The 20064-nt window shown below is 40.8% G+C and overlaps 1 protein-coding gene across 1 annotated transcript in view; it reads left to right on the top strand.

The window, feature by feature from the left end:
• LOC136858146 (cytochrome P450 4C1) overlaps positions 1 to 20064 on the top strand; it is a 163301-nt gene that overhangs the window by 128628 nt on the left and 14609 nt on the right. The window contains exons 8-10 of the mRNA XM_067137472.2: positions 10845 to 10920; positions 13771 to 13880; positions 19000 to 19068. Coding sequence (XP_066993573.2) covers positions 10845 to 10920; positions 13771 to 13880; positions 19000 to 19068 — 255 coding nt within the window. The remainder of the gene's footprint in view (positions 1 to 10844; positions 10921 to 13770; positions 13881 to 18999; positions 19069 to 20064) is intronic.

Genomic DNA, 20064 nt, shown 5'->3' with positions numbered 1-20064 from the left:
ATATAGCACTATAATGGTTATATCAAAATAAACAAAACACTGTACAGAAAACACGAGTAGAAGCAGGAGCGTGTGACCCGACGAGACGGGAAGAACGGTGCTGAGTATCACAATGCAATTTTTGAATCGTCAAGAAAGTTATTGATCGCAGCAGTCATAGAAGGTGTCGGATTATATAGCAGACAGGAAACACTGCTTGGGAAAGGGTGTTTAAGACTAGCCAGCCGGCGCAAAAGCGGAATGATGTAATGGACATTGAAAAAATAAATGATTGACATCTGCATCTCGGTCACCACATGCGCTCCACTGGCATTTGTTGGTTTTTAGGACGTTGCATTGCGTAATATTCGTGGAGAAGTTGTAATTTTGGGATAAGCGGATTAGCAACAAGTGCGAATTTTTTAAGAAGGTATTTTTTTCGTCAGCATTTGTCGCCGTATCATCAACGGGGCTTCTCCCGATTCTACGAGGAGAGCATTCGTCGGAGTAGATTTGAGTGCTGCTAGACATGTACGTAGGGCTTGAAATTTAACATATTGAGTTGCGTCAAAGTAGTGACTGAAGCAGTATCAAATATATGTACCCCATAATCCATATACGATCTGATTGTAGCTCTATATAATGAGATAGCTGTAACAGGATCCGCTCCCCAATGTCAACCTTTACGTATACGTCTCCTTTGTGACGTAAATGTTGGAGATGTTGGTTCCAATTTAATTTTTGGTCTAGGGTTATCCCAAGGGATTTGTGTTGGGTGCGGATTCGTATCGCATACTCATCAGAAGAAATAAGGGAACGATTATAAGAACGACAATGAGTGAATATCATAGCCGAACATTTTGAGATGGAGAGTTGAAGACCAATCGAATCTAACCATGAGGCCGCCTCGCTCAAGAGTTTCTACATGTGTTTTCGACATGTACCTATGCTATCATGGGAGAAGTAAATAACAAAATCATCAGCATAGGCAAGTATGCGGGATGAACGTATAATTAACTTTTCAGAATCGCTCATATATAAGGCAAAGAGAATTCCACTTCCTGTGGAAGACCGTGTGATGTTCGGCAGCTAGATATGAGGTGTTGTGTTGATTTAACAATGAGCGTTCGGTACGTAAGTAATCAAATCAAATCAAATCAAATCAAATCAAATCAAATCAAATCAAATCAAATCAAATCAAATCAAATCAAATCAAATCAAATCAAATCAAATCAAATCAAATCAAATCAAATCAAATCAAATCAAATCAAATCAAATCAAATCAAATCAAAATCTCCTTATTTGCAAATGAGGTGTCTACCTCGGTGGCAAATGGTACACTAAAATACATTATTGTCAAGCACTAAATTTTAAATTAACAAGAGAAGAAATTTTTTTTTCTAGAATACAATAATATACTATTTATGCTAACAATTTTTTTCTATTAAACAAACAGATCATCCTTAATAAATTTATATTGTTTACAAAATTCTACTTATAATATCTCCTATACTTACAAACATAGTCAACTCATATACAGTATGTGGAATTACTTCAAATAATACTATGCAACTGGTATAAGATTAAAATTTACATTGCATTTATTTACTTCTTTTTTTTAACCCATTTTGGAACCTAAGTAGCATAACGACCTGCTGCGTCTTAACCAGAGCCCCCTTTTGCCACCACTTTTCAGAGTTCCTGAAGGGCCTTCACAGCTACCGTAGCGGTCCCAGGGCCCTCAAAGTCCCCACTGTACTTCACCCCTACAGGCAGTCCCCTACTTTGGCTGTCCAAACTCCTTAGACCAGGGGATGGAATTAATTTTTTTAACACACATTTTTTATTTACAATAGCCTGCACTGGTCGAATTCCCTCTAACATTTCATTTATTTTCCCTGTTGCTGTTTATTCTCTTTTTGAATACCTGTACAGATTTTGGAAAAGGATCAAACACTACCCCTGGTAAACTGTTCCACACCTTCACGCCCTTCCCAATGAATGAAAATTTACCCCAGTCGCTTCTGCTAAAATTCCTTCTAATTTTATACTTGTGGTCAATTCTGCCAATATAATTATTTTCCAACTGAAGCCTCTCACGGATTTCTCCCCATGCTTCTTCTTCTGTGTAGGCTCTATATAATCCTGTAAGTCTAGTTTTCTCCCTTCTCTTACTTAAAGTTTCCCACCCAAGTGCCTCTAACATTTCTGATACACTACTGTTTCTCCTGAAATCCCCTGTTACAAATCTTGCTGCTTTCCTCTGCACACTATCTATTTCTTTTATTAGGTATTCTTGGTGAGGATCCCAAACACTGTTTGCATATTCCAATAATGGACGAACCATACTTAAGTAACTTTTTTCTTTTAATTCTTTGTTGCATCCTTTAAGTAGCCTCATTATGACATGTAACGATCTGTATGCTTTCCCAACAATGTCATCAACATGACCCTTCCAGTGCAAATTACTTTCAAATCTCACAACTAAGTATTTGCACTTGCCATCTTTTGAGATAACTACCTCATCCAAAGCTCCTGTTTGTAAATGTTGTAACAGTTGATTTGCCTCCATTAACCTTCATATTATTTTCTTCAACCCACTGTTGGATACTTTCAAGGTCCCTTTGTAATTCTGAACAATCCTCAATGTTATTTATTTCCCTATAAACAATTATATCATCTGCATACAATCTTATTTTTGATGTTATATTGTTCCCTAAATCATTTGTGTATATTAAGAAAAGTAATGGACCGATTATACTACCCTGTGCAATTCCCTTCCAAACTTTCTCTTCCTGAGATATATTATTTCCTACTTTGACTTTCTGAACCCTTGAATTTAGAAATGTTCTTATCCAACGTATAACCCTTACGTCCAATCCTATTCCCTCCAATTTATTTAATAATATTCCATGTTACACTCTATCAAAGGCTTTGGAAAGATCTATGGCTATGCAATCTAACTGGCCTCCTGAATCCAACTGATCTGATATGTCCTGCTGAAATCCCACCAGTTGTGCCTCACAAGAAAATTTCTTTCTAAATCCATACTGGCTCCTCATGAACCAATTTTTATCATCACATATCCCTCTGATGTACTTTGCTATTAAACTCTCCAGTATTTTACAAACTCTACTGGTCAGGCTGATTGGTCTGTAGTTCTCTGGTTTCCTTTTATCACCCTTTCCTTTATAAATTGGTATTATTATAGATTCCTTCCATTGTTTTGGTATTACACTATTATTTATGACATAGTCGAAGAGAAATTTTAAATAAGACACTATGTACCACCCCATTGTCTTTAATACCTCCCCAGTAATTTGATCACTTCCTGCTGCTTTTCCTTGCTGAAGCAGTTGGATTTCTCTGAAAATATCTTCATTTGTGAATGAGAAGCTTCTTGTTTCCCTATGTGTCTCTCCCTCTCTATCTTCTGTTACTGTTTCCAACTCCTGACAATCTTCTACTGAATCTCTGAATTCCCTACTAAATAGATTTGCTTTCTCAGAATCTGTTGAATAGTGTTCACCCCCCTTCTCCCACCATTGTAGGAATTTGGATTCCTTTTCCTTTTTGATTCCTAATATATGAATACATCTTTTTCCATTTCCCTTTGTGGTCATTACCCTCTTGAAGTATGCCATCCATATATTTCTATTTTGCTTCCTTTTTCACTCTATTCAGTTCCCTCATTAGCTGTTTTCTAGTTTCTCTATTCTCCCTACCCTGTTTGATTTTCCTGTTTACTATTCTACATTTTCTTTTTAATTTCCTTATTTCCCTTGTACACTGACTGACAGAGCAAATGCAACACCAAGAAGGAGTGGTTCGAAAGGGATGAAAGTTGGGGAAAAAACAGAGACGGCACGGACGAATAATTGATGTTTATTTCAAACCGATATGCAGGTTACACAATGCGCACGGCATCGACTCAGTAGGATGTAGGACCACCGCGAGCGGCGATGCACGCGGAAACACGTCGAGGTACAGAGTCAAGAAGAGTGTGGATGGTGTCCTGAGGGATGGTTCTCCATTCACTGTCAACCATTTGCCACAGTTGGTCGTCCGTACGAGGCTGGGACAGAGTTTGCAAACGGCGTCCAATGAGATCCCACACGTGTTCGATTGGTGAGAGATCCGGAGAGTACGCTGGCCACGGAAGCATCTGTACACCTCGTAGAGCCTGTTGGCAGATGCGAGCAGTGTGTGGGTGGGCATTATCCTGCTGAAACAGAGCATTGGGCAGCCCCTGAAGGTACGGGAGTGCCACCGGCCGCAGCACATGCTGCACGTAGCGGTGGGCATTTAACGTGCCTTGAATACGCACTAGAGGTGACGTGGAATCATACGCAATAGCGCCCCAAACCATGATGCCGCGTTGTCTAGCGGTAGGGCGCTCCACAGTTACGGCCGGATTTGACCTTTCTCCACGCCGACGCCACACTCGTCTGCGGTGACTATCACTGACAGAACAGAAGCGTGACTCATCGGAGAACACGACGTTCCGCCATTCCCTCATCCAAGTCGCTCTAGCCCGGCACCATGCCAGACGTGCACGTCTATGCTGTGGAGTCAATGGTAGTCTTCTGAGCGGACGCCGGGAGTGCAGGCCTCCTTCAACCAATCGACGGGAAATTGTTCTGGTCGATATTGGAACAGCCAGGGTGTCTTGCACATGCTGAAGAATGGCGGTTGACGTGGCGTGCGGGGCTGCCACCGCTTGGCGGCGGATGCGCCGATCCTCGCGTGCTGACGTCACTCGGGCTGCGCCTGGACCCCTCGCACGTGCCACATGTCCCTGCGCCAACCATCTTCGCCACAGGCGCTGCACCGTGGACACATCCCTATGGGTATCGGCTGCGATTTGACGAAGCGACCAACCTGCCCTTCTCAGCCCGATCACCATACCCCTCGTAAAGTCGTCTGTCTGCTGGAAATGCCTCCGTTGACGGCGGCCTGGCATTCTTAGCTATACACGTGTCCTGTGGCACACGACAACACGTTCTACAATGACTGTCGGCTGAGAAATCACGGTACGAAGTGGGCCATTCGCCAACGCCGTGTCCCATTTATCGTTCGCTACGTGTGCAGCACAGCGGCGCATTTCACATCATGAGCATACCTCAGTGACGTCAGTCTACCCTGCAATTGGCATAAAGTTCTGACTACTCCTTCTTGGTGTTGCATTTGCTCTGTCAGTCAGTGTATAATAAACAGGGTCTGAGGTCATTTTACCATTCTTAACAGGTAGAAATCTCTTCTCTCCTTCCCAAATGATTCCTTTAAATTTAGCCCAGAGTGTATCCACATTACTCCCTTCACTTATCCAACAACTGAATTGTGATTTAAAGTAAGTCCCAAATTCAACAACTTTAGTTTTTCTGTATAATTTGTTGTCTTGTGTGACCCTCTTATTAAGCATTTTTGGTAGAAGTCCTACATCCATTATTACAGCCTTATGGTCAGCTATTCCTTCAATTACCTCAGTTTTATCAACAATTTCCCATGGTTTAACCAAGAATACATCTAGCAAGTTGTTGAGACGAGTCGGTTCTTGTACTACTTGTGTAAATCCTCCCTCCCAAATTAACTTATTTGCCAGTTTTTGTTCATGAGCTTCACTTGCAGCTCCATTCCATTCAACTTCAGGCAAGTTTAGATCTCTCCCAATTATTACCATATCATTATTATTGTTTTATGAGTATAATCTATTATTTTATCAAATATTTCCATGTCTCTTTCCTCTCTTCCAGGCCTATATGTTCCTATAATTCCCACCTCCTTTATATTATCACAAACTAATTTTATCCCTAATATTTAATCCCTTTCATCGGTAAACCATTCATGTGAACAATAAGTTTCCTTCACCAGAGTAAACACCCCCCCCCCACCCTTTTTATCTCCTCGGTCTCTGCGGTAGACTGTATACCCTTCTGGAAATACTTCTCTACTACCCACCCCTTCTCTCAACCATGATTCTACTCCTATCACCACATTAGTCTCATAAGATTCCATCAATGTACTGAATTTTATTTGTTTATTTACTACACTCTGACAGTTTACCAAGAGCAATCTCAGACCCCCTTCCTCCCTAAAACTTGACTGTTGTAATTGGGTAACATTTGACTCATGAGTTGAGAACGTCCCTGGAACGCAGATCTTTGTACATAGATCTTGATTTAAGGATCTGGGTTTTCTGGCAAGTTTCCCTGTATGTGCCAATTTAGTGGTACTGTATGGGTTTTCTTAAGTACAGATTAGTTTGCAAATCTCTGTTGATAATTGTAGCAATTTGTCTACAGAGAGTTGCTTTTCCATTACCATTTAGATGTAACCCATGTGTAGTGAACATTTGCCTGCCAAGACCTAAAGTATGTATTACATAGACATTTCTAAAACACTTACTTAATTTCTTGATTTTTATATTTACATCATGTACAGCTTTGTTCACACACGAGTCTTCTATAGGGTCATACCTGGGTGGTACATTAACTACAAGTACTTTTGAGTCAGGTAGTTTCGAAATCTTACCTCTGAGGGTCGTAATTAGTTCCTCACCTTCATTTGCAGCAATGTCATTTTGTACTACTCACAATCACCACGTAGTTGTCCTTCTCTAACACAGGATCACAACTTATAAGGACATCTTCAGTTTTGGCACCTGGTTTTATTAGTCCTTAAACCTCAGTTTCTGGATTATGCAGCTCATCCTTGATGCCTTCTGCCATACCCCGCCCTTGACTGTCTGCGTAGAGATGAATTTTTTGCGATCTTGACTTCCGGTTGGTTTTCTTCTTCTGTAGGTTACCTCCACTGGATTTAAAATTATTCGGAAAACTTGATGTGTCTTCTTCTGGAACTTGTTGCAATGACTGAAATCTATTTTGGCACTGCAAAGAGTTTTTTCCCGGTTTTAAGTTGTACGTATTTTCTCCCATATGTTTAACATTAGGCCTAAAATGGCTACGCGTCACTTCCGTCCACGGCTATCTTTCTTCTCCACTGTCTTCTTCCAGTTTCTTTATTCTGTCCTTTAAGCTTTCATTTTCAAGTTTCAGAGCACATAAGTCTTCTTGTAGCACTCCTAAAATCTTAAGCATAGATTCTCCCATATGTTTAACATTAGGCCTAAAATTGCTACGCGTCACTTCCGTCCACGGCTATCTTTCTTCTCCACTGTCTTCTTCCAGTTTCTTTATTCTGTCCTTTAAGCTTTCATTTTCAAGTTTCAGAGCACATAAATCTTCTTGTAGCACTCCTAAAATCTTAAGCATAGATTCGTAAGTCTCTCTTTCTTGTTGTTCTACCTCACTATCAGTTTGTCTACACTCGGGACACAGCCACACACTTTCTTCAATATCAGACCTATTTACAATATTTGCACAACGAAAATGGTACCATTCATCACACTTACGACACAGAATCCCATTTTTAGCTACTCTTCTGCATTTGCCACATTTTTCACTGCATCTTACACCATTATCCATCACGGATATCACAGACTCACACACAGTAGTCGCCATCTTGAATCATGTCGAAATATGTGTATAAAGCTGTTTGGGATTCGACTTATAGAAAGGCGGTCCCAGAGAAGGTGAAGTGGTAGAGAATCATACGCTCCTTTGATATCTATTTTGTCAATAGTACATCAATTATGAAAGTAAAACAGATAAACTAGCCTGTTTATGTATCGTTCCTTAGGTGATGTATAAGCTGTGAATCAACATGAGTCGAAATAAATTCATTGAAAACTAAACAGAATGTTGGAGGAGGAGGAGGAGGATGTGGAGCGAAATATTTTTGGTTCTTCAGACGAAGAAATTCATATCTGATTTTAGTTTGTGACTGATATTTGGGTAAATTTAATTTTGGGGTCAAATGACGTTAATGCCAAAGTGATTATGATAATGAGAGATTTTCCTTGACAGATAACTCTGTGACAGAAGCAATAAAACTGTAATCTGCTTAAAATATGAGCCCGAAAATAACGCTGACGGGCAAGAAATAATACTTGTGATTGATTGTTATTATTGTGACCAATATCTGGGCGAATTGAGTGTCGATTTAATATTTTATATTTAAGTTTTCCTTACAAATTATTCGTTAAATTCTGTTTCATAATTTGTGTCAGTAGAATCCAGGATTTTATATTACTCCGAAATTAAATTCACCCAAATATTACTCACAAACACAAATCATATTATGAATTTCTTCGGCTGAAGAATGAAAAATATTTTGCTCCACATCGTCCTCCTCTTCCAACATTCTGTTTATTATTCAGTAAATTTATTTCGACTCATGTTGACTCACAGCTTATACATCACCTAAGGAACGATACATAAACAGGTTAGTTTATCTGTAACATTACAAAAGTGTTCGTGTAACAACCAAACCTTCGTCCTTGCAGGATTAATTAGGAAATATTATAAACATACAGTAAATTTTGTTATAAGGATACACCTCATAGAGTAGGTACCTACTAACGTACTTCAACTGCAACTTAATCTTACAATAAAGGAAATCAAATAACGTAATTAATGAAAGTAGAATGCTATAACAAGCCAAAATCGCAGCAATAAATTCAAAAGAAATCAGAAAGGATAATACTTTATCTCAAGGGGAAAAAATGAAATCTGGACCTCGAGGTAGATAAGAATTATAATAATAAATAAATGATTTCGTGTGGCTATTTCTAGCCGGGTGCAGCCCTTGTAAGGCAGACCCTCCGATAAGGGTGGGTGACATCTGCCATGTGTAGGTAACTGCGTGTTATTGTGGTGGAGGATAGTGTTATAAGTTTATGTGAGTTGCAGGGATGTTGGGGACAGCACATACACCCAGCCCCCGAGCCACTGGAATTAACCAATGAAGGTTAAAATCCCCGACACGGTCGGGAATCGAACCCGGGACCCTCTGAATCCAAGGCCAGTACGCTGACCATTCATCCAACGAGTCGGACAATAGCAATTTAAAATCAACCATGATAGACAATAGGTTATTAATAAACCAAGAACATTTAAGATACAGACGAGATATGCACATTCCATCTGGAAAAGATTACAGCATTTAAAAAGTAATTAATTAGGGCAGTAGTATTATTTTTAAACTACATGATAAATGAATTAATATAATATATGTAAAACGCCTCATGCTGAATTTTGAAGAGAAAGCGGCATTTCAAAGTGTTGATTCAGAAATAAATTATAAGGTTGCAGCGATTATTTACATGTTGATAGGCTTCATAAATGAATGAAAACTAACTGGTCATGAATTCCCCAGACACTAGTTGGTTTCCAAGTCTACTTAAACGGCAGTACACGTTTTAAATACCTTAACATTACGTAGTAGAACATAGCCTAGTTCAACATCTAGACATTTACCAGTTCTTAATCTTGAAGATCAATCTCAGTTTCATATAACACCCTTAGATATTAATAACTTACCATATAATTTGATTACATTATTATTATTATTATTATTATTATTATTATTATTATTATTATTATTATTATTATTATTATATACAACTCATCATGGCTGCTGAGAAGCACGCTGCACCTCCTTTAGAAGGTGACATGTACTGTACATCAAAGAGCCTTCCATCAATATTACTCATGTTTTGCTTAATTTCTCTCTCTTTTAGTGGAACTTTAAATTCTCTTGAATTGTATCTGATACATCAGATTATCATAATATAAAAACAATGATTCACTCGTTTTGGATAATCACATATCTGAAACGGATTTCATCTGTTATTTCAGAAGAATTTTACCGTGTTCTAGCCTACATACAGGTTGTAATTGGTTGCCTAACGTAATTGATTCTTTGCAGAAGTAGATTTTCAGTCCAGACTCTCTGCGTGTTGGCATTATCTCTGCTTTACTTTGCAGCGGGCTGGTGTAGTTTAATTTAAGGTGAGTTCCGCTAGTTCATATTTAAAACAAATGAGTATTTCTACGAGTCACTAAATGCGGTTTAGGAATTGAGCTTGAAAGGAGGGATATTTGTTGAGGTTATGACTTCGTTCATAGAAGAGCGTACGGGTTATATGTTGTTTGTCATTGAATGGATCGTGGGCACTATGGTAGGGATAATTTGATTTGGTGATTATTTCTGTTAATGTACAGGAAAAGTAGGAATTTTTTTTTTCGGGGCTATATGAATAACATAATTTACCCAACGTTACCTGATAACATAGATGACCTTGTGGAAAGAATTAGGAAAAAACTAGGCTCACATCCTTCATGGTGTCGAGGGTGCACAAAGTTTAGTGTGAAACAAGAGGGAGGGTATTTTGAACATATTTAAAAAAATAAAATGGTACTACACAGCACGGAAACCATACTGTTCTATATTTTACTTTTTTATTAATTCCATTAATAAAGGTATTCGCCTTTTCAGTACTTTGTCCCGCTGAGCAGGTAAGGCAGAGAGCTTGCCGATTCATCGGGAGTTCGGACTGGAGACATACTTCTCCGAAATACCTCTTACTTTAGGCCACCCATCTTACTGAACCGTACGTATTCAAAGCGCGTGATATAATAGACTTCGTTCATGCTCCCTGCAATACAGTTTTCTGCAAAGCTTACTTTTTTCTGATCAGCAATATTCAGTTACCACAAACACGTGGCATATGACGTTATAGTTTTTTGGCTATCTATAATTTATGCAGTCTGCATCCAGAGCAGTGATTGCCTCTTTGTGTTCTTTTCTCTTCACTCTTATATTAAACAATCATTATCCAAAACCGCGAGAACTCCAGAATAAAATACACAACCAAAATCATCTTAGTAATTTAACGTCATTTCCGATGATGAAGTCAAAATGAAAACAAGATACTAATCAATCTAATTTTCATATTCCAGGTAATAAAGAAAAGGAGAGAAGAGTTGCTGAAGCAGAATGAAAAGAAGTCAGAAAAGACAAATGAAGGAGATTTTGGTTGGTAAATGTATTAGAACTAATTTCTTATTATAAAAATATACAGTAGGTAGAATAATGTCCAGTGCATTAATTTCATTTATTTCAAACATCACTCATTTGCAACTTGCTGTAAATAGTCTACTAACCTGGTTAGGATGAAAGAGACGGCTAGTTGGTCTTAATATTGAGAGGACAATCAATCAATCAATCAATCAATCAATCAATCAATCAATAAATCAATCAATCAATCAATCAATCAATCAATCAATCATCTCTGCTTTACTTTGCAGCCGGTCGGTCTAGTCTAATGAAAGGTGAATGCTGCTAGTTCATATTTAAAGCAAACGAGTCTTTCTGTGACTCAATAGATGAGATTTAGGAAGTGAGCATGAGGGAAGGGGTATTTGTTGACGTCAATCAATCAAGGCGGGCTGAGTAGCTCAGGTGATAGAGCGATGGCTTTTTTGAGCCCAACTTGGATGGTTAAATTCTGACTCAGTCCGATGTTTACTGAAGGTGCTCAAATACGACAGTGTCGTTTTAGTAGATCTACTGGCAAGTACAAGAACTCTTTCGGGACAAAATTCTACATTTCCAGACACAAAAACTGAGGCGAAATCTTGTATGGAGGAGTCAATCATTGTAGACCTCGTCGCATGCTGAACTTTCGTAATAAAATTATCCTAGTCTCACTCTTTAATATAAATTTTAAACTTTTAAATTTTCCCCGTCTGTATAAACATGAACTGTAGCACTCAGAACACTATAAAATAACTTGTACAAAAATATATTAGTAACAGAATGTCATGTTTTGTTGTACAAGATCATCCTCACCGAGCAAGTGGCCGCCCAGTTTGAGTCACGTAGCTATCAGCTTGCATTCGGGAGATAGTGGGTTCGAACCCCACTGTCGGCAGCCTAGAAGATGATTTTCTGTTGTTTCCCATTTTCGCACCAGGGTGTACGTTAATTAAGTTGAAGGTCGCTTCCTTCACAATCCTATCCCTTCCCCATCTCATAAAAGAACATCTTCAGATCCTATGAAATCACTTTTAATCATGCATAGTACGTGTATGTTGCGCAAACTTGCCGTTGATTGTCAGTTGGTGATATTATGAACAAGTGTGACAAATTATATGAATGTAGTAGTTTGCTGTTGACACTTTAGTAAATTTGAGAAAGTTTTCTGTATTTATCTTAAAACCAACTCTATCTTCAGGTCCGTTACCTCCAGCGCTACCAGCGGAACTTCTTTCAAGTCACTGACCTTACTGTTGCTTATTAACACAAACGTGTCTGCACGGGTGGTAGGGGAAGGCAGAGGGAGAACGGCTCTGTTCAGCGAAAAGAAAGAAGTGCTACATGGCTTTGTCTTCGCGTGTATTACAGTAGAAAAAAAAAATGCATGATGACATGTTTGTGCTGCAAGTAATCTTGATTTCAGGAGCTTAGTGACTGAAAAATATTTGAATACATACACAGGAAATTTACCGTAACACGGATGTTTATGTATCAGTATCAGTTTTTCACTTTTGGCTTTTAATGTACCATGAAACTGAAACTGCACCACTACCGACTTTCAAGAATGACGCACGAATGAGCACTGACCTCCTGCAGTGCCATCCCCTGTAGTTTACCAGTTGCGGTTCGTGAACCAGATCAGGCCTGGCCAGGCAGTGTTCCTCGGAAGCACGCGCTCCGGCCGAGCTCCTGTCTTGCGCGCCGAGCGCAGTGTTCGTTTGGTGTCGAGGAGAGAGGAGGAGGGGTAAATGATCAGTCTGACTGCACGACGTGAACACAGCCGCCTTGCTAGCTCTTCTTGTATCATGACTTGAAGGGCTCAAAACTGAGTTTGATTTATTTATCAGATCTTTCTTGCACTTGGCTGAGGATGTACCCCACAGCTCGAGCTCATAGATCTGCAGGCTCAAGGACATGTTCCTACAATCCCGAAACATTGAGGCAAGCTGCTAAAGTTCTTTCTACTTTTTGTTACATCCATGTAAGCGAGCGTTGTTTACTCTCCTATGAAATTGACCGCATTCCGGCAATGTGCCCTTTTAATCGACCAGAACAACTTTGTGCATCTCACTGTGCCTCTAAATCAGGTCCTCTCAAACGTCCAAAATCTCACGCGTGCAAATCGAGGCGCAAGAGCTCCGACCACAGTGCATCGGTCCCGCTCGGCTCGGCTCGGACCAACGCTTCGTCTCTGGGCTACTCAGCTAAGCTCGGCTCAACTCGGCTAGGATATGGAGCGCTACGGAGCAAGTGAGGAAGGGGGAGGCAGGGGGAGCGAGCGAGACAGGCGTGGGGAAAGAGAGAGACAACGCTATTGCTCCAAATCGAGGAGTGGGGGCCTGCACTCTGGTCAACCAAGCGAAGTCGTCTTTTGCACCGTGCACAGTGCATGCACCAGGAGCATGCACCCTGACAGGCCCTGCTCTAAATCCTCTTACAAACGTAGAACACATTATGAAGCCCAAATATAAATCAACTAACACATATTCCATCTCAGATCCTATGTTCTTTGTTTCACCGTGAAGAGTTAATGAATGCGCTTGTGTCCAAGGCATCGTTATTGTAAATTACACTACTTTTTTAATGTTATAGTGTTTGATTACAACGGTTCTGAATGCGAATTTTGCTCATCCGTCCCGTTTCACTACAAACATACGTTCTTCTTACCTCTTCTGCCAGGATGGAATCATGCATACCTCTCACACACTTTCACCTAATATCACAGTGATATGGGATGACTGGGGAACACTAGGGTGCAGATCTTTGGCACCCTGCTCTAGCTTTTAGATGTGGTCTTTTAATTCTTTTTTATTGTATGCTTCAACGTGGTACGGTATCTTATTCTAGGAGAGAAGAAGAGAATGGCTCTGCTGGATTTACTGCTGCAGTGTTCACAAAATGGCACCCCGTTGTCGAATGATGACATCCGTGAGGAGACAGACACCTTCATGTTTGAGGTCAGTGTTATGGTATTCTGTGAACTTTGACAAGTAGGCTAAGTCAATTAGATAAAATTAACAGTGTGTTGCTTCTTTTACACATGCTATTTAAGGTAATTTGTTAGGTAGGCTTATATGTTACCAGTAAAATTGCGAAGTTTCGCGATTAAAGCTAAGCTTATCACTATTGTATTATTGGAAATCTGGTTGACGCTTTCTGAAATTTGTATAGACAAAATTGATATGGAGCAGAATGTATCCGATATTCATAGTTAAAACTGACAATGTCATTCTAGTAACATCATAAAATTCCCAACTTTACATTTTGTACAAGTGATTTCCGTTGCAGATTATAAACTGGTCCGGAAGTGTATTATCATGTCTAATAAATGTATGTAAGGCGTCCAAGGTGAGCGAGATGGGACAATTTCGAAAAAAGGCAAAGTAAAGTCATCTCCGTACAGGCCATGAAGGCCCTTGGAGAGGTGGAAGGTAAAGGCTTCCACTATCCGTAACCTCGGCACTTGGTGGGGTAGAGTGGTTAGCTCTACGCCCGGCCGCCTTTGCCCCCAGGAATTAACCTGGTACTCATTTTTGGTGTAAGCTGAGTGAGCCTCAGGGCCATGTGCACCTCCGGAAGTGGAAATTTCGTTCCTTAAATTTTACGACTTCCTGACGGGAATTCGAACCCACGTCCTTCCGGGCGAACCGAGCACGCCTTTACCGCCTCGGCCAGGCAGTCCCTACGGAATATACAGTAGGTATGAATAAATAGGAGAGAGAATGAAGATGTATGAGGTCGCATCCATAACTACGACTGGCGTATAGTTCCTACCATGAACTCTTTAAACGCCAATGAACAATTTCCTTCAAAGCAATTTCTTTGGGTGATTGTGAATTTTCGCCATCGTTGGTAAAACTATTGGAAGATATATTTTGCAACCTATCGTAATGGCTCCTGTCAGCTGCTTTTGCCTCGTTTGCTGATAATAAATGAAGTACCTTCAAGTGTTTCTTCATCCTTGAAAAGAGGTGCACCTCACAGGGGCCTCAGTGGGATGCTTAGGTGGGGTTTTCAAGTACAGAAGTTTTTTGTTTCGTGAGAAACTCTGATGTTGGTAGGAGCAATATGACGACACGTTGCAGTGGAGGGAATACTGTTACCTAATCTCAAGCCGTTGCTTCTTGATGTTTTACGCTATTTTCGGGAGTCCACTGTCGGACGCTAAAATACTATATTCTACGTAACTGTGTCGGGAACAAAGGACTGTACACTTGAGTGGTGGTTTTGGAAAAAATGTAACGGTTGACGATTTTGTTTTGTTAATAATACATACATTGAGTTTATAATAGAAGAGAGATCGTAATAGACAATTGTTATTTTGCGTTGAAGCTTCTTTTCTGAATGGTCAGTGTAGTGACCTTCGGTTCAGATAGTCCCAGGTTCGATTCTCGGCCGGGATTCGAATTTTAACCGTGTCTGGTTAATTCCTCCAACTAGGGGGCTGGATGTTGTGATTGTATTAATACACATTTCGATACAACACATCGTACTGAAAACCAACACAGAATCATTCAGTTCTGAATACACGTAGGTTTGGCGTCATGAAGGGCATTCGGCCGTAAAACTGAGCTTAGTCTACATATGGCGCCGAGCCGAAGTACTTGGGTAGAACGTCAAGAAAACGGAGGAGGAGGAGGAGGAGAAGTGGAAGTAGAAATTGAAGACGAATAAGAAAATTATTATATTCTCTAACAGTGTTTGATAGACAAAACGTACAAAAAGGCTTCATTTCTCACACACTGAAGCTATACATGGTTTTGGTAACGGTTGTTGACAACGATGTGTGTCGTTTTTGACCAAGAAGGGCCACCGGAAAACGTAGTCTACGTTACATTAAAAGCTTCAGTCCAACAAGAGATGTAAGAGAATTCTGGTTTAATTCCCGGGAACGTTCACCATTACTCTAATTCTATCATGAAGACGTATTAGTATCTTCTGCGTTCCCCTCCATGGCTAAATGGTAAGCGTGCTGGCCTTTGGTCACAGGGGTACCGGGTTCGATTCCCGGCAGTTGTATCCCCCAACCCAATGTCTCACGCTCCAGGACACTGCCCTTGAGGTGGTAGAGGTGGGATCCTTCGCTGTGTCCGAGGGAAAAGCGAACCTGGAGGGTAACCTGATTAAGAAAGAAAAAGAAAGTATAGATATGTCTCTCGGTCATAGCCAATGGTACTGTGTTGGTGCTTATCGCTCATTTTAGGTGACCCCCAGCCACAAGACATGTCAAAGCTCCCCGTTCTTGGAAACTGATCAAGGAATGGCCAGCCGTAACCACGGTAGCACCGGCTCAAGTTGCCGCATTCAATTTTCCCCCTAGCTCTGTAAGAGACAGCGCTTGAAATATGGTGGGGCTAACTTCAACGAAATCGGACGAGTTGGACGTGCGGCTAGGGGCACGCAGCTGTGAGCTTATATCCGGGAGATAGTGGGTTCGAACCCCACTTTCGGTGGCTCTGGTTTTCCATGGTTTCCCATTTTCACACTAGGTAAATGCTGTCTAGGGCTGTAACGTAATTACGGCCACGACCGCTTCCTTCCCACTCTTAGGCCTTTCCTATCCCATCGTCGCCATAGGACCTATCTGTGTCTGTGTGTCGTAAAGCAAATTGAAATAAAAACTTCAACAACTGCGTATTTTGTGGTATTATCTCTTGACGTCCTCAGAAACTCTTCTTGAAGTTTTCAATGCCTGCTTTAATAGCTTACCATACAGGTGGATTTTGTTGTATGATACAATCTAGCAATTCATTCTCTGGAAAAATCATAATTTGAGAATGGAATGATTGTTTTCAGGTGCGGATTACTTGCTCAATCGTATATAAAATAGTTCTGCATTCCTTTTACTTTCGATGTCTTTATTGCTTAATTTCCTTGGCGTCGCATTTTATTCTAACCTTTAGAGACTTCGCTTTAGTCGTAGATTACAGCAATTCGAAAGTCTCTTCTGAATGTTTCACCTCAACTCCATCGTCAGGAGAACTCATAACTACTTAGGCCTACTTAGTGATAGAAACTGTTGCTAGTTTGTGAGATTGTACTTCAGCGCAACGAAGCTTTCGCGATGAGTGTAAACAAGGATAAGATCAATAGCTGAAAGTATCAGGGATTAATTTGGTAACTCCGTTTTTCTCTCATTGTCTATTTTATGTAGCTTGCTTCAGTGTTGGAACTCTCAGGAATTTATACATTTACGATCCTAATAGTCTAACACAAGTCCGCCTCTGTGGTGTAGTGGTTAGTGTGATTAGCTGCCACCTCCGGAGGTCCGGGTTCGATTCCCGGTTCTGCCACGAAATTTGAAAAGTGGTACGAGGGCTGGAACGGGGTCCACTCATCCTCGGGAGGTCAACTGAGTAGAGATGAGTTCGATTCCCACCTCAGCCATCCTGGAAGTGGTTTTCCGTGGTTTCCCACTTCTCCTCCAGGCAAATGCCGGGATGGTACCTAACTTAAAGCCACGGCCGCTTCCTTATCTATCCCTTCCAATCTTCCCATCCCCCCACAAGTCCCCTGTTCAGCATAGCAGGTGAGGCCGCCTGGGCGAGGTACTGGTCATACTCCCCAGTTTCATCCCCCGACCCAGAGTCTGAAGCTCCAGGACACTGGCCTTGAGGCGGTAGAGGTGGGATCCCTCGCTAAGTCCGAGGGAAAAACCGACTCTGGAGGGTGAACAGATTACGATACGATAGTCTAACACATAATACTAGGGCAGTGGATTCAAGATTTCTCAGTTAGAAAAGATGTACAATGTTTAACGAATCGATGTCAATAATTCTCAATAAGTTCAAAAAGTTACCAAACTGATGAAAAACAAATGTAATTCAGTTTCTACTTGTGGTGTATTTTCAAGTATTTGTTGATACAATATTACATTCTATTACCACAACAGTTGATGTCTATTATTCCATCGGCTCGAAACTTTCCTAGTACATCCGTGGGGGTATTAATGAAAATGATACATTGCAGGCAGAGTCCGCGAGAATTGCTAGTTACAATTCTTATTTCTTTCCTCTTTGGCTTCCCTCTCTGTTTCTTCTTTTTATTATTATCGTACTAGTATTCATTAGAAGAAAGAGTCGCATTTAAAACTGGACAGCCGGTGATGCAATTCTGGGATCATTTTACACTGCCTAGGGCAGCCGTAGAGAAACGTCAACTCGTGAGTAGAGCTGAACGCTATGACTTTGAAACGCTCTTTGACTGACACGCCCCAACCCTTTCCCTGTCAGCTGCCGACATACTGAACTTCTTCACATGTGAGTCAAGTAAATGCTGTCATTAATAATAATTCCGGAAAAACAGTGAAACAGGCGCCAGAAGACACCGTAGGATCTCTTTACTTTAATATGTAATGGCGTGTGGCCTCCGCAGAGGCGTGGTGTACATATTTCAATTTGACAACGTATGAGCGACCTGCGCGTCTGTGAGGATGGGGTCCTACCCATGAGCTCAGTTTAATTTTATTTAAAGGAGTTCAAATATGTCATGCCGGTAGAAGGAACCCCTGTGAACAAAACTCTAGCTTGCCGGAGTCTTCGAAAATTGTCAAGTAGTTAGTGGGGAGTAACACAATAATAATAATAATAATAATAATAATAATAATAATAATAATAATAATAATAATAATAAAAAATTTGTTTTGCTCTTCGGTTAGTCTCGTATCCTGTCCCTTAAAGTAGAAATTATAACCATTGATATCATCGTTCGCTATAGAACAGTGATGGTCTGCAACTGGAAGACAATTCAAATGAGATGAAAGTATTAAGGGTGGTCAGAGTTTGTGAGGCATAACCTGAGAGCCAATTCGTCAGTAACTCACGTATACACACATTTAATTTTCTCACTAAGTTTGGTGTGAAGAAAGGTGGTAAGGAGAGGGTTGGAGTATATCAGAGAAAGAATGCTGAAGTTTGACGAATAAGGGTGTAAAACTCTGCTATACGCTATCTCTATATCAGTGAGAATCTGATGAATACACACTTCAGTTCAGGAGTGTGTAGAAGGCATGACCCCATAATTTATTGCTTGTTACGGGTGGATGTTTGGTTCTTCAGCTTCTGTATCTTGTTGCAGGGACACGACACCACAGCATCAGGGATTTCGTTCTGCCTTTACCTACTGTCACAGCATCAAGATGTTCAGGTACGTATGAACCATCTCATATAACTGTGTAACGGTATCTATTTACTATGAAGTAAATCTACAAAATCTTAATATATTGATTTGATTATCAGTATTCTCACATTAAGGAAATTGGCACCGGTCTATAAACGACGCTCTTTTCGTCTTTCGGTATCTGAATGTCAGGTTCCATGGCTGAGTGATCAGTATCTTAACTTTCAGTCCTCGGGGCCCTGGGTTCGATTCCTAGCTAGGTTGACGAATTTAAATAAAACGGCTCAGCGACTGAGTGTTTGTAGTCACCAACAATCCTGCAACTAGCACACCACACACACTCAATACTATTCTCCACCACAATAAGGCAAGCCGCACACTTGTCTGTATTTCGCAGTTTGCACACCAGTGGTACAACAACAGGAAGCTAGCGCTATAGTAACAAATACTGTACAGTAGTGCAGCACACTGTCAGGTGAAGCGCCAGTGCATGTTGTACTACAAACTACCAGACAACATCTGGCTTATTACATACGCTACAGAGCAACAGAAGCACTGAAGCAGTCTAGTGTCCAGTTTACTTGGCTGAAAATGAGAAACGATCCGGAATTTAACATCAGACGATTGCAGTTCGGGGAAGAGCGAAGTGATCATTAAAAATTATTATTACTCAAAGAAATGAATACACTCCCCCTCTGTGGTGTAGTGGTTAGTGTGATTAGCTGCCACCCCCCGGAGGCCCGGGTTCGATTCCCGGCTCTGCCACGAAATTTGAAAAGTGGTACGAGGGCTGGAACGGGGTCCACTCAGCCTCGGGAGGTCAACTGAGTAGAGATGAGTTCGATTCCCACCTCAGCCATCCTGGAAGTGGTTTTCCGTGGTTTCCCACTTCTCCTCCAGCCAAATGCCGGGATGGTACCTAACTTAAGGCCATGGCAGCTTCCTTGTCTATCCATTCCAATCTTCCCATCCCCCCACAAGGCGCTTATTCAGCATAGCAGGTGAGGCCGCCTGGGCGAGGCA

This window comes from Anabrus simplex, chromosome 1 (assembly GCF_040414725.1).
Source record: "Anabrus simplex isolate iqAnaSimp1 chromosome 1, ASM4041472v1, whole genome shotgun sequence".
Lineage (NCBI taxonomy): Eukaryota > Metazoa > Arthropoda > Insecta > Orthoptera > Tettigoniidae > Anabrus > Anabrus simplex.
This window is presented reverse-complemented; position numbering and strand designations above follow the sequence as displayed.